At 42.3% G+C, this 14,587-nt stretch overlaps 1 protein-coding gene and 1 long non-coding RNA gene across 7 annotated transcripts in view; one reads left to right on the top strand and one right to left on the bottom strand.

Annotated features, from left to right (window-relative positions):
* The window catches only part of PGAP4 (post-GPI attachment to proteins GalNAc transferase 4), a 23,273-nt gene extending 15,372 nt beyond the window's left edge, over nucleotides 1-7,901 (top strand). For 2 of the 6 annotated variants that reach the window (XM_065046407.1, XM_065046405.1), the window contains 2 exons: nucleotides 3,818-4,325; nucleotides 6,426-7,901. In XM_065046407.1, coding sequence (XP_064902479.1) covers nucleotides 6,533-7,720 — 1,188 coding nt within the window. In that variant the 5' untranslated portion in view covers nucleotides 3,818-4,325; nucleotides 6,426-6,532 and the 3' untranslated portion in view covers nucleotides 7,721-7,901. Of the gene's footprint in view, nucleotides 1-3,197; nucleotides 4,326-6,425 lie in introns of those variants that run through there. The other 4 variants (XM_065046408.1, XM_065046410.1, XM_065046409.1 and 1 more) reach the window with 3 other exon arrangements.
* The window catches only part of LOC110355706 (uncharacterized), a 25,840-nt gene extending 11,253 nt beyond the window's left edge, over nucleotides 1-14,587 (bottom strand). Inside the window, exons 1-2 of the long non-coding RNA XR_010469042.1 lie at nucleotides 14,482-14,587; nucleotides 88-187 (exon numbers count right to left, since the gene is read on the bottom strand). This is a non-coding gene — a long non-coding RNA (uncharacterized LOC110355706). The remainder of the gene's footprint in view (nucleotides 1-87; nucleotides 188-14,481) is intronic.

Below are 14,587 nucleotides of genomic sequence, written 5' to 3'. Positions count from 1 at the left end.
TACATGAGAAGGAAAGAGAAGTTGGGGATATAACTGTAAATATATATTTAGTTCATTTTTTTTTTTTCACTGATGGCATAGTTTTACCTTCTTAGTTCAAGTGAAATGGAGGAAGCATCTTCCATCTGCCACATCCATCCACCTTGACTCTTAGTTCAGCGGCTTTCAAACTGTGGTCCATGGATTTCTAGGGATTTATGAACAACCAGAAGTTAACCGCAGTTAAATGAGAAAAGCAGGCCAGCTTATCAGTAAATTTACATTGAAGATGTAATTGTGCAGTTTGTGGGGTTTCCTAACTGGACAGGGTGACTCCCAGTGTATCTGTTTGCATTTTCACTTTTCTAACAGGCCTTAAATTCCATCTCCTTAAACAAAAAAGGTTTATATGTTCACTGACAGGCTCTGAGAACCGGCAGCTCAAAACAGATGGCTATGCCATTGATTTCTACCTCTTACACCATGTAAGTCTTGCAAAGGACCAAATCCAAACATTCTTGACCTCCCTGGCCGCTTCTCTTACTCTTCAAGCTATCACTGACCTGTTGGACCATAGCAGTGCTATGCGTTTAGTATGTAGACCCCAAGACACAAAAAGTTCTAAGAGAACTCCAGCAGCCCTGGTCTTTGCCATCGCAGAGAGCATTTTAGATGAAAGTTAAATGGAACAGCCTGGCTTATTCGACATTAATTGTCTAGAAACAACATAATGACAATTGCTTTAAGCAGTGCTGGAAGTAGAAGAGGTAAGAGATATATTTGGTACCAGATAGTAAAAACAAAGAATAACTGCTGAGCTCTTACCATTAAGATTCTGCTGAATGTTTTTAGAAGCACAGCTCTTGCCAAGATGGTTTATATTTTCTAGGGAGCCGAATTACCAGTTTGGCATCTAAGTGTAGTGGTCAGATCTGTGAATGCTTGGTTTCTACAGGACACTGCTGTTTTCAATGTGATCCTGAACACATTGCAGAAATATTATCTGGCACCTGACCTACTAAAAGCTGTCAGAAAACAAGCAGAATTGCAGATGAGGAAAGCTGGCCATCTGGTTCAGTAATAGGGATCAGCTCATGGTAGGGACCTCAGGTTTTGGATGCTGAGGGTGTCTGTACACAACAGTCAGCTGTCAGCATGCATATATGAAACAGAAGGAGATCTATACGGTTCTTTATGACTTTCTGAAGCTTCCATCAGTTTCTTCAGATTCAAGCAGGACTATTTCCTAGTGCAGTAACAATATCACAGCCAAGACAAAGCTCTTCTCTCTGCCAGAGAAGGTTAATTAGTAGAGGAGCTTGGTCTTGAGATTGCAGCTTGTCCATACGATGATAGTCTGAAGAAGTGTTTTTTGCACAAAGGTTTCAACTTTCGTGCTACTGTAGGATTAACACGCAAGTCAAAAGTACAACTCGTATGAACACAGTTACTACTACCACTATTACTGAATTTGGAGAATAATTCTACCTTTAATGTCTTTCCACTAACCTTAGGTATTTATGATAATGTCAAATGCCTTGACAGTTTTTGCCTCTTGCTCCTTTAGTTTCTGAGAGAAAACACAGCCTACAGGCCTCTTTGTAATCAGCTGTGTATTATGTTCTGGTAAAAAGTTGTGTTCTGCAAACATTTTTCTTCTTTAATAGCTGGTCCAATTTGTGAATTCTTGTCTTTTGAGGGAAGAAAAACTGAATCCCTACACCCATGCTGTACATTCTCAACTAAGAAAATAAATCCCAAGGCCGGGCTGGACGGGGCTCTGAGCAACGTGATCGGGGTGAAGATGTCCCTGCTCATTGCAGGGGGTTGGACTGGATGAGCTTTTAAGGTCCCTTCCAAACCAAACTGTTCTGTGATTCTGTGATTATGGCTGAGGCAGGGACTGTAACAGCTGACCTTTCCATGACATTTTCCAAGAGCCTACTTTTGTTTCCCGCAGAGATGACTCTGTGGCTTCTGACCACATGACTTCATCAAACAGTTTTTATTATTAATAGGTTAGGAAATATTATTCATATGTTAGGAAAGGAATGACTTTTCCCATTGACACTGAAAAGAATTGTAGTTAGGCAGAAAGGCATCACTGTAATCATGAAGGAATAATTACCGCCCTGTCTCACAGACCAGGCAGTAGAAAACAGATGGCCTGTCTTACATTAGCTATACAGGAGCCTCCCAAAGTTTCGCAGCTTTGAAACACGTAGGAAGCTTTGTCCCAGGAATGCCTGCCCGCAGTAATACCTCTGTGGGGAAGAGTTTGGATCAGACAGAAAATCAGCTTTCTCTTTTAAAGCACTGGCACATCAGACAGTGTTCTGCACCCCAAAGAAGACATTACTCATTTTTCTACTCTTCCTCAGCGTGTGCAGAGGTCACTTTCCTGAACAGTATAATTCAACCAAGTAATTAGGGGACTAACGAAGATGGGAACATAGATTTCACAGAAGCATAGAACCACAGAATGGTTGGGGTTGGAAGAGACCTCTGGAGATCTTCCAGTCCAACCTACCTGATAAAGCAGGTTCACCAGAGCAGATCACACAGGAAGGTGTCCAGGTGGGTTTGAATGTCTTCAGAGAAGGAGACTCCACAACCTTTCTGTTGCCTGTTTCAGGGCTCTGGGACCCTCAAAGTAAAGATGTTTCTCCTCATAATCAGATGGAACATCCTGTGTTTCAGTCTGCCTGTTATTGAGCACCACTAAAAAGAGTTTAGCCCCATCCTCTTGACACCCTCCCTTGAAATATTTATAAGCATTGGTGAGATCCCCTCTCAGCTTCTCTTCTCCAGACTGAACAGACCCAGCTCTCTCAGTCTCTCCTCATAAGAAAGATGCTCCAGACCCCTCAGCATTTGGAACTAGGCGAAACAGGTGTTTCTGGAAGGAATCATCATGAGGATCTAAGAAACAAACTGAATATATAGCTTTATATCACCACAGCTTCTAAATGCATTTAAGCAATGGCTCCATTCTACTCAGAACACACATAAAAGTGGCCTCCACTGCAAGTATTTACATGGTTGCAGAGCAGTTACTATTTGGGATTCACAGAGGGTTTTTTTAAACACTATAACCTACAATTCTGATTCTTGCCTTTCTCCTCAAACTTAATTTTTCTGTCAGAAATGCCACTTAAATACTTAAAGAAGAACAAATAAGATTTTTTTCCCCTAAAAATGGAAAAAAAAAAAGTGGAAGTGACATTTCCAGCAGCTTCTGAAAACAGAATAGCTTCTGTGAAGACAGAACCATCCTAATGACTAGAAAACAGCCAGACTAGAAACTCCAGATTCAAGTCCTGCAGATAAGGTCATACTTCACCTCTGTAGAAGCAAGGAATTTCTATCTAGATGTGGAACTCTCAGGTTCCCAGTGTTACAGCTGAGGAGTGAGGAGGTCAGTGTCTCCCCTCCTTTCATAGATTGTTCAGCTTTTGTTTGTTTTGGTGTTGTGTTTTGTTTTTTTTTTTTGGCATAGAGTATTTCACTCGCTTTACTATGGTCCTGACCACATTTAGGCACATTAGTCCACTACCTAGGTAAAATAATATTTTCCTTTGCAAATAAACTGATACACAGCATGAGTGCCAACAGCCCAGGCAGCAGAGGAAGATCTGGAGAGAAGCATTAGTGCCTGTTTCATGGTTGTTTTCCTTGAGGTGCTCGGAGTTGCAAAACCAGAATAAGAGCTCTAAGCTCTTGAGTTGTGTGAAGCCACGGTTAGTCAGAAACGCGTGTGAACAAGACACTGTGACCTGTGTGGCTGGCTTCCAGTCCATTGTGCTGTTTTAGAGATACCTACTGCCTTGTCTGACAGGAGCCTGAGAGGCTGGTGCCTACCTGGGCCCCCTTACCACGAGGTGGAGTCCCATCACAACTTTCCCAGCAGGCGGGGCTGGTGGAGAACAGGACAGACCGACCCTTGAACAACAAGGGCTGCAGAAGTGCAACACCTCAGGCAAGTGTGCGTTCGATTCATCTCATGAGGCTGCAGCCCCCACAGCTGCAGGGAAGACGTGACGGCCATTTCTCCCTTTGCAGCAGAAGATACTATGAGGGAGGAGGTCTCTTGCTTGGTGGGGGGATTATTAATCCTTCAGCATGTAGCACAACAGCTACAGAACTCGCTGCAGGCTCATAGTTTTTGCATCTCAGATTTCCAGCAAAGCTGGGAGATAGCAAGTAAGTTTTTTTACTCCCTGAGAACTAAACTACCTTCTAGCTTTTTTTTCATCTCCTTTCCACTGTGGTCCTCACTTTCAAGTTTGGAGGCTGACTCAGTGACAGTGCCCACAGTGCTGTTTGCATCAAGAGGAGGCCCAAAGGTATGTCACTGTGAGCTGTAGAATACATTTCTCTATTTGTGTGTTCCCTTAATATTTGTGACTGGTTAACAGAAAATAAGAAAAAAGGAAAGCCCTGGATTTTGGGTGAATAAACTTGCATTGAAATGCTAGGTCTTTGCATCTGATGGATTTCAGGTCTTCGTCCTGACCCATCATGGCCTGCATCTGGCAGCTGAAATGCAGCTGTCACCTTTCAGGCCTTCACAAGGTCCACTGACGCAACACAATGTCTGTGGAACAGGATTGTGTAATCAGAACGAAAAAAAAAAGTCTGAGAAGACACTACAGATTCTCATGGATCAGCATATAAATTCATTGTCTCTATTTAATTACAGTAAATATTCAAAGTCTTGTGCTTTTGTTAATAAGACAGCACATCCCTGATGCCACAGTATATCCAAGGATGCCTTGAGATCTTACAGCCTCAAGTGCCTTGCCTCTTCTAAATATTTGGAATATCTTTTGTGTATTTTCCATTAATCTTAGTAAAAGGCCTTTGCTATAAGATTGTCAGATTCCCATATGATAATATGAAGTGGTTCTCTTGATGGCAAAACCAGCAAATCTGTGACTACGGTGATGAAGGCAGTATAGAAGTAATCCCAGAATTAGGCCCTGCTCAGTGTCCTCTGAGTCATTTCTTCTACATGGTCCATTCTTCTGAGACAGACAAGAAAAGCCACGGCTGTGACTACTTTCCATGTACACATCATTTCTTAGGCTGCTTCAGATGACAGTGCAGAGGAGAAAAAGGATGACATTTCAAAGACAGAAAGGTTAAAAAAAGGAGAAACTCCATGGAATGAGGCACAGTCAGTCAGTGGTGGGGGACATGAATAACTCAGTTCATAAAGAGAGGGAATGGAAAGTAAAAGGGAGAGTCAAACAGTGGATTAAAATGGGAAATTACTGGCACACGGGAATTAATCTGAACAGCCTAATTGCCCTGATTTTGTGTAAGCTTCTGACAGCCAGGCTGTTAGGTGTTCATGGCAGCCCAGAGAAGCAGAACAGAAAAGCCAAATATGGCAAAATATAATTTATTTGAAGGTGGATGTTTGCTTAGTATGTATATATTTTTTTTTTAATTTTAAATTAAAGGCATGTAATTTTAAATTACTGACTTCTAAATAAGAATAAATATGAGTCGATGGCTCCATTGCAACCTGTTGATCTTGCTGTGACTGTATTTCAGAGGACCTAGACAGAAGGAGACATCTGAGACAGACACACATTACACCTAGCATACACATGCCTTTAGTGAGGCAAATTGGTATCTTTCTTATGTTGCTTCACACTCTGGGAAGTGAAAAAGCACATGTTTGGAAGTGTGTGAGCAACAGAAGGGAACCAAGTGTCATTCCACAGAGCTGAAAGTTTGTCTCTCAGGTATGTGCTAGGCTAAGAGGTAAGCGATCCAGCTTTGGTTCTTGTCCATGACCCAAGTCTTACTATGTCCCTGTAACGAGAAAGTGGTATCTAAGTTCTCTGCTTTTAACAGAAAGGTATTCCATGCATCCTGCTTCTACCTTGCCTGTTACACGTTTCAAGCACAGTAACAAGCAGAACAAAGTCCTATCTAGCTAAGTAAATCAGAGCTTCTATATGCTGAAAAGGCCTTAGAGGCACTTTGCTGGGCACTAAGTGTGGCTTATCTCTTCTCAACCTGCACAACAATTCTGTGATCATACAATTTGGCCTGTTACAATATGGTAAGGGGTGATGGTTTTAAACTAAAGGAGGGGAGATTCAGGTCAGCCATGAGGAAGAAATTTTTTACAATGAGGGTGGTGAAACCCTGGCCCAGGTTGCCCAGAGAGGTGGTGGATGAACCATCCCTGGAGACATCCCAGGCCAGGCTGGATGGGGCTCTGAGCAACCTGGGCTGGGTGAAGATGTCCCTGCTGATGGCAGAGGGGTTGGACTTTCCCACCACAAGGGACTCTTCATTTGCCTTAATGTCTAACTCAGTGACTAGCCCTCAGCTTTCAATTTTCTCATATAATGGTCTTTCCACTCAACAGTTCCTATTTCATTAACCATCTTTTTCTTCCTCTCTGGGCTGGTCAAATTGTGCAGGTTTGGCATGTGCTGTCCCAGTGAAACCTTGTGATCAGGGAGGATGCATCGGAAGTGAAGAAATGAGGACATGAATAGAGCAGGGGTGCCCTCCTTCTGCAGCAGCCATGTTGCACCGAGCCTGGCAGCAATATGGGAGGTGGTGCCGTTGGTCCAGCCCTTTTATCCATCTGCTCACGCTGACTGTGGTGACATTTGGTGTGCTCGCACCTTTGATATGCCACCGGCTCCTCCACTCGTACTTCTATTTGCGGCGCTGGCACCTGAACCCCATGAGCCAGGAGTTCCTGGAGCAGAACCAGCAGGAGGGCCAGGCTGCCCTCCATTACTTTGAGAAGCTGCAGGTACCAAATGCCTCTGAGGCCTCTGGCAGTGACGCCTTCCAACCCTTGCTGCTGGTCACCATCATCACTGTGCAGAGGCGGAATGATTTCCACTATGTCTTGCAAGTGGCCTCCCACTTCCACCGCCTCCTCCAGAAATGTGGTGCACGTTGCCAGAGCCACCGCATCCTCCTCTGTAATGTGGAGTCAGACCCCAGTAGCCATCAAGATGTTAAGCTGCTACGCAGCTTCTTTCCTATGGTCACTCGTGACAAAACTGGGGAGACCCCTGACCCCAGAGTGAACCAGTTTGAGAAGGAGAAGCAGGACTACATCTTCTGCCTTGAGCAGTCGCTGTTGGTGTACAGCCCAGAATATGTCCTCATAGTGGAAGACGACGCTGTGCCAGAGGAGGACATATTTGCTGTCTTGCAGCACCTCTTGTTGGCCCGATTTTCAAAATCATACCTCAGAGACGCGCTCTACTTCAAGCTTTACCATCCGGAGCGGCTTCAGCGCTACTTCAACCCCGAACCCATGAGAATCCTTGAGTGGCTCGGTCTGGGCATGTTCCTGGGGCCTGTGCTGAACTGTGTGTACTCCTGGGCAACTGGGCGCCCCAGCCTCAGCTGGCCCATTGTCTTGTTCTTTGCTTTGTACAGCATGGCTTTGTCGGAGCTGGTGGGACGGCATTACATGCTGGAGCTGCGCCGGCTGGCCCCCACGCTGTATAATATCGTGCCAGTCACCGAGTGCTGCACGCCTGCCATGCTCTTCTCTGCTCCTTCTGCCCGCCGTGCCTTAGGTTATCTGAAGGGGATGCACTGCCGACAGGGTTTTGCTAAGGATATCGCCCTCTACTCACTGCTGCGTACAAAGGGGGAGAACGCCTATGTTGTAGAACCCAATCTGGTCCGACATGTGGGAATGTATTCCAGCCTTCGGATAAATGACAATCCGAAACTGCTGTGATCTGTTGATGCCTTTGCAGACACAAAGCCCAGGGAACTTGCCACTGAGCAGAGTATACAAACTGATGTCGTGCTACTCACACTGGGCATCCCGTGCCTCCAGATGGACAAAGAATGACTCTCTTTTTTAAAAGAAAAAAAAAGTTTCTTAAAAAAATAAACTTCCGTACATGCAGACCCTATTTGATATGTACTTGGAACTAATCAGCATGCACTATGTGGGAGGGGAGTGGAGAATTCCAGCTGAGAGTGGATTGTCTACTCTCCTTAATCATTCTTAGAGAAAAGCTCACACACCAATATAAACAGCTATACTGCCCACTCTGCTATATATTAGTTACAGAAATTCTCACCTTAGGGCAACAGAAGTATTGGAGAAAGTGAATGTTTCACATTTAAGCTAGTGGGGAGGAAAAAGCTTTATTTTTCCATCCTTACTGAGGTCTGATCCCTGACACCTATCTGTTTCAAAGCCGTGGTTTTGAGCAGACTTTTCAAAAGCAGCAGTGGTTTCTGTGAACCTTCCCACAAATTTTGCTTAGATTCCTCAAATTTTACTAAGTCTCCATTTGCTACTGTCTCCCCCTACAGATTCTATCTGCACCTCCATCCTTCCCAATCCTTATTTTCTTGGAACAGAACCTCTTAAAAACAAAGCCTCTGCTGCTTTATTAAAGGTCACCTCTGAAGAAAAGGAAAACAGAATAACAGCCATTGATGTGACACAGCCAGGTCACGAATGCATGTTTTCTTTAACACATTACAGACATCACAAGCAACATAGATGACTACTGTGTTGGTATCATCACTAGTTGTAGTGGATCCAGGTCACTAAAAGAGGCCTTATCAGTTGCTGATTGGACTTAGACATTCAACATTATTTTACCTTGACTTGCTAGCAGCACGCAGGCAAAGGAAAGATTACATCAGGTACGGCTATTGTGCAGGATCTTTGTTTCATTTTGGAGCTGTAATTCATAGCTCAGCCTAAGTGGTTCGTACACTCCTCCTGGCAGCAAGCAAAATACCCATCAGAAACAAAGCTAGCTGTCCATAAAAAAAAATCATAGCACAGCACAAGGGGTCACCCTGATACTGACCCCTTAACTTAATGTGCTCTGGTTGTTAGGCATTTGGGATAGGTACTTTGTACCACAGTTGTGGGCACAGTTGAAAATAAAACCAGCCAGATGACAGAGATCTCATGCAGAATCAAAACTGGCACCAAAATGCTTAGGTCTAATGAAAAGCCCACCTTGACTTCAGTGGGCTTTGAATCGTATTCACTTAGACATAGAGTTTGTTTGAACTGTTTTTGAAACCATATTCCTAACTTCTTCTTGGTTTTGGTGAGAGAAGAGCTCTACTTTGAATTTTCTTTCTTCCAGTCTCTCCCAGGTGGTTTATGCCCTAAGCTCTTAACAAGTGTGGTAGATGTGAAAGACATAAAAATCCTGAGAGATGAAACCAAAGAAAGTTCCAAACCTCCAGCTGTCGGTATGTGGTGGGTATCAATTACACAACACAAATGCATAATGTGAGTTAGCTGATTAGAAATGGCTTCACAACACAGAGCAGTGCTTTGCTCTGTTAGTGATCAGCTGGAATAACACCTTTGAAAATCAGATGTGAGTAAAACCTACTTGTGGATTCCATGTCATTGCAAAGGCAAAGCATCTCTCTTGGCAGAGGACACGTGAAAAATTGCACAGGTAGAACCACAATTTATTCCCATCTGCTGAAAATCCTGAAGATACCAGAGTGGTCACACAGTGGCAGGTGAGCAAACCTATTCTCGGGTTTTACTAGAATATGGTTAAGATGGCAGGATTTGAGTGTCATTGTGTGTTTATTCCACTAAGTGCCTGTGTGTGTGAGGAAATACAAGTTGTTTCTGCATCTCAAGCTGTGAATGTTTCTTTGCAGTGTGCTTTCTCATAACTTTTTCTATCTTTGTACTGTACAAATCCGGTACAATGGCCCCTGTTCTTTTCATGAGGGCCCATTCATACTCATTCTTGCAAAGAAAATCTCACAGCAAAGTGCAATAAATGTGACAGGGGAAACAAAAACGAGGAAGGAAAAGAAACCTTAGAAAATAAATCAACTAACTATATGCAGTTAATAAATGTTTTGATGTGGGAAATGATTAATTCACTTGTATCAAAGTTACTTTCCTTGTCTGGCCAGTAACAATTTATTTGTCATGCCAGAAGCCCAGAGGAGGTCAATAATTTCACTGAGCTTCACAGGTGGAAGTTAAGAACAAGAATTTGAGGCATCCCTTCTAAATTCATAGACAATTTTCAGACCATAAGAGACAATACAAATTGACTGGGAAACCAAACAATATGCAGAGGGCCTACAACTTGAACCTGCCCGAGGAGAGTTTCAGATAAGCCCACTGAGAATAAACTCCTTTGTGCAGGGAGAATGTCAATAAATTCTTCAGGTCCTTCTGGAATAATTTCCTTAAGCACCCAATTTGCCTTTACAACACATGTGCTTCTTTTACTGAGCCTGCTGGGGGCTATTTCTGAGTTACTCAGGTACTTACTCAGTGCCCACCATGTCAATGTGGTATAGCAGGCAAGTGTTCCTTCTGTTGCTGCCTCTGAACTTTCACACGTGGACTGATTTTTGTTTCTGTTTTATGTGCCACATGTTTTATTAGAAACTACAAGTCAGAGAATTTTACTTTGCCCTTCAAACAGAAAATCGAGGTTAGTGTGAGTGCTTAATTCCTGCTGGATTTCCACAGTTCGAGCTAAAAATGCAGCTTGAAAAACAAAAGGCTTTTCTCTCTTCTATCAGGAGAGTGGACCTGCGTTGCTGTATCTCGGGCTCCGTAAGTTCAAAGCCTAGCATTAGCTCCTTGAAATGTGGCCATAAGAGTTTGGTTTTATTTACATTACACCAAACTTAGTGACTTTTTTTTAAACAAATAATATAGATTTTCTTGGGTTTTTGTTAATTTCTAATAGTTTGGAGACTATTTCCAACTCAGCAACTACTGCTTGCACAAGAGGATTATTTCCTGATGGGCCACACAGCAACACTCAAGGCATTATTGTCCAAGACAATTCAGGGAAACTTATTCAATTAAACAAAAATTACCTTTGTTTCCAAGGCATGTCCAACATAAGCATGATTGCCTCAGAACATAAAGCATAAATTGATAGGTCTCTATTAGATGAGAAGCCCAAGAGGATTTTCTAACTACAGCAGGTATCAATGCGTTAGTGAGAAGGCATTGCATCTGTGTGACAAAGCCTTCCTCTGAGTTGTGAGGAGCTGTGAATTGCCAGACTGGGTGTTTCAACAGCAATCTGGCTGGAAGCAGGGTGAATTACTTTTTTTCTAAGGTATTTACAAGCAAACTTTCTACCAAATAAACAACATTTCTGTTAAAACTCTGTTGTCTCTTCTTTCTGTGTGCCACTGTTTGTTTCCCTGACTGGCAGATCCATCTCCTTCCTGACGGCATTTGACTAAGAAAGACAGTTGCCTTTTTCTACATCTGCGTGGATGTAATAATTTGGATCCTACAATAATTCAGGTTAAAAAGGACCTCTGAAGGTCCCTGGTCCAATTCCCCACTCAAAGCAGGTCTTATTAGAGCAGGTTGGTCAGACCCTTCTCCAGCCAAGTATTGAGGCACTTTAATGTGGCATTGAGATAAAATTAAGCTCTAAGTGCTTGAATTTAACCTCAGCATACTTTTGTATAGGAAGGCTATATATTTCACAAAATAAAAAAAGTAATTTTCTGTGGGAGAGAGTTGTAGTTAAAAAGGCACTGGGAGTTTCTCTCCTGAAGTTAGAGTTTCTTTTTGTGTATTTCCACACCAGCTTTATAGCTGTCATATCCAAATTCAGCAGATGGCAGGGGCCAACATATGGTTCTGAATAACCTTCAGTATAACCTACATCTGCCAAAAATGCATATAGAATTTGGTACTCCACAGTCTGTGCTCCTTCGCTGCATGTGTCTCTGTTGCTAGAGCAACTACATTTCCACAAACTATCTGTTCTGATGCTTTGATAGAATCCTCCCCGTTAGCTAGTTTATTTGTGCTAAGACTCAGCCATATCAATGTCCATTTCCAAGACCTTGTTCTGAATGACAAGCTATGAATGCCACATTTCCAGCTGTGTAACTACTGGTGATTTTCAAATGTTGACAAAGAGTGTTGCATTTTCTTGCCCTGTTAGTAAGCCTCTGGCCAGCTGTGTGTTCTTCAGTGACTACTTTCTCTTGGAATTTCTGCCATGGTGTCTAGTGTCCCTCCAGCAGTGCAGAAGCCACATCTGCAATGGTCTTTTCAGCTAACAGGTCCACTTCAGATATCTGTTGTAGTTTGTATTTTGCAAATTGTATGTCAGTGTTCACATGCAGCACCTAAGTATGCTTTTTTGGGGAGACTGTGGTGCTTAGATAAACAGGTGATAAACAGTAATGTGTCTCCCATTATAGCAGCCAGTTGTTTGCCTACTTGTTTTTTTTTTATAAACAAAATAGCAAGAGCAAGGCACAGAGACTAATGTCCTTACTGTATTTATCTTCATGTCCTGTTACAACTATTTTTCACAGCCCAGAAACTACGCTACTGGTGGCCTAATTTTAAGTCATAACCTTGTTTGCTATCCTCACTATTGAAATTCTTACAAAGGCTTGGGTTTTGATAACAGTGATGTTATGTTCTTGCCTGTTTTTCATTCCAAGTCATGGTGTTGATTGCAGTGCAGCTTTAAGATGCAAAGAACAAAGAGCAAGCACACCCTCCCTGTGCGATCCCCGCCATGCTCTTTGTGGGCCTGAGTCAGTTTTGCCCAACACTGTCCATACCCTCCCTGCTGCCGTGGAGCCAGAAATACAGATGATTTCTTTCAGCAAGGTCAAAGGCCAGGATCTCAGCAATTGGGGGTGAGGGCTGCAGGTGAATGGGGAAAACAACTCACTTAATAAACAATACCTCTGATTAGATAGGGATGAACAAGCTGGACTTTGGACATTAAGCAAGACTACAGAGTACAGAAAACAGGAAATATCCAGCACAGTGTGGAGAGGTGAAAAGGAGGCAGACTCCACAGAGCTCAGATCTCCTCTGATTAGACTTTAACCCCATCACGCAGGCAGCACTCTCTTGGGGCACTCAGAGCCAGGTGTTTTTCATGTGGGTGCATATTATACTCAGGCCTTCTTCCAACTTCCAGTGTTTTTTTCCATTCCATTTCAAACCCTTTTACGGGCCTGACCACATACAGAAGTGTTGATAAGACTGATAAGTACTTAATTTACTGAAGTACAGAGGGAAGCTTTAATCTTTTACTTTTTCTCTTAGTGACCATGTAATCTCTGAAATGGCTTCATCCATTTATTTCTTTTTCATATGTACTACAGTTTGTATCTCTTCACATTTACTTATTATTTGCATTTAATATGCTAGTTAGTCATGAATAAGTAAGGCAAAACCCCTATCAGAATGATACTGCTAGAAACACACAGAAAACAACACAATCATCAACCTGAAGAAACATAAGCAATTCTAAAATATTTACCCATTGCCTTTAAACCAGGCTTTCCATTGATTTTAAACTATTTCATCTAGCAACAGACTTTATTCAAAACTTCAATACAGAACGGAGAGATCCTTTGACAGCAAGGTTGGACATAGCAAGGACAGCAATTAAATTAACTTCTACTATGAAAATCCAGTACTTGTATTGGCAAACTCAGGAAAACAAAACCACAGATTAACACCTTAATAATAACTCAAGCCACCTGTAAAGACAGTTTTTAGTGGTCTTTAAAATTTTTGAATGTATATTTCTGTCAACTTTTGTATGATAATTTCAGATGGAAAAGACAACATCAGCAAAAAACTCCAAGCCATTCAAATACAAAATTCACTTACACTGTGCCATGTTTGTGAGAGAAAATGCTAGATGCTTGTGTTTTAGCAATATCAATCTCTTTTATAGCTTACCACCATTTTCTGTTTCCATGCTATAAAAGGCACAACTAACATTTAAGTTATCTTACTGCTCATGCATCTTGTTTGCAGTGATGTTTGTAGGAGAGGTTTAAATGGTTTTTATATTGCAAGACTGTTATATCAGCTTTCTCATTAACAGATAAAAAAGCCATAATCCATGAAGAGAAATTTCAATCACTGTATTCAGTTAGGTGTGTATTTGAGTAATAACTCTCACACACCCCATACTCTCAAAAAATAGTAATACTTCCTCTATTAAGAGATTTTTCTCTTCACTAAAAAGGTGGATCATTAATCACGGTAATATTCTATAAAATTATTTTTAGGAATATCAATAACTGAGAGTACCTCTTCTTCAGCTCAAATGCCCTCCATTTCTATTTTCCCTGACCTTATCTTTATCCTGGGATCTTTGCAGTACTTCCCACTTCCCAAGCCAGAGGCAGAGGGGCATGAGGAACCCCAGAGAAGCAGAGAAGAGCTGGTGCTTCTTCAGGATAGTAACTCCCACAGGAAACCCTGCCCGCATGGCCAGCATAACAAACTGCAGAAGACAAATTCCATATACCACTAAGATGGCTGGCAACAAAAACAACAGCACATTCTACAAAAGGGCATCTGTTTCTGAGCCACTTTGTCATAAAGTTGTTATGTGTAACATAATTCATCTGCATGACCACTGCACCTCTTTGCCTCCTGCTTCCCATTTTCCTGAAACCCCCAAATCTGATTCCTGACATGCATCCTTATCCCTCTGAACATACCTTCCACTGTGGCTTCAGTGTTCCTTCCGCTCCACATCCACCAAAGGTGTCCCATTCTTCTTGTATTATCAGTGCCATGCTGTCCATGGCCACAAATTCAATCCCT

Source organism: Columba livia, chromosome Z (assembly GCF_036013475.1).
Source record: "Columba livia isolate bColLiv1 breed racing homer chromosome Z, bColLiv1.pat.W.v2, whole genome shotgun sequence".
Lineage (NCBI taxonomy): Eukaryota > Metazoa > Chordata > Aves > Columbiformes > Columbidae > Columba > Columba livia.
This window is presented reverse-complemented; position numbering and strand designations above follow the sequence as displayed.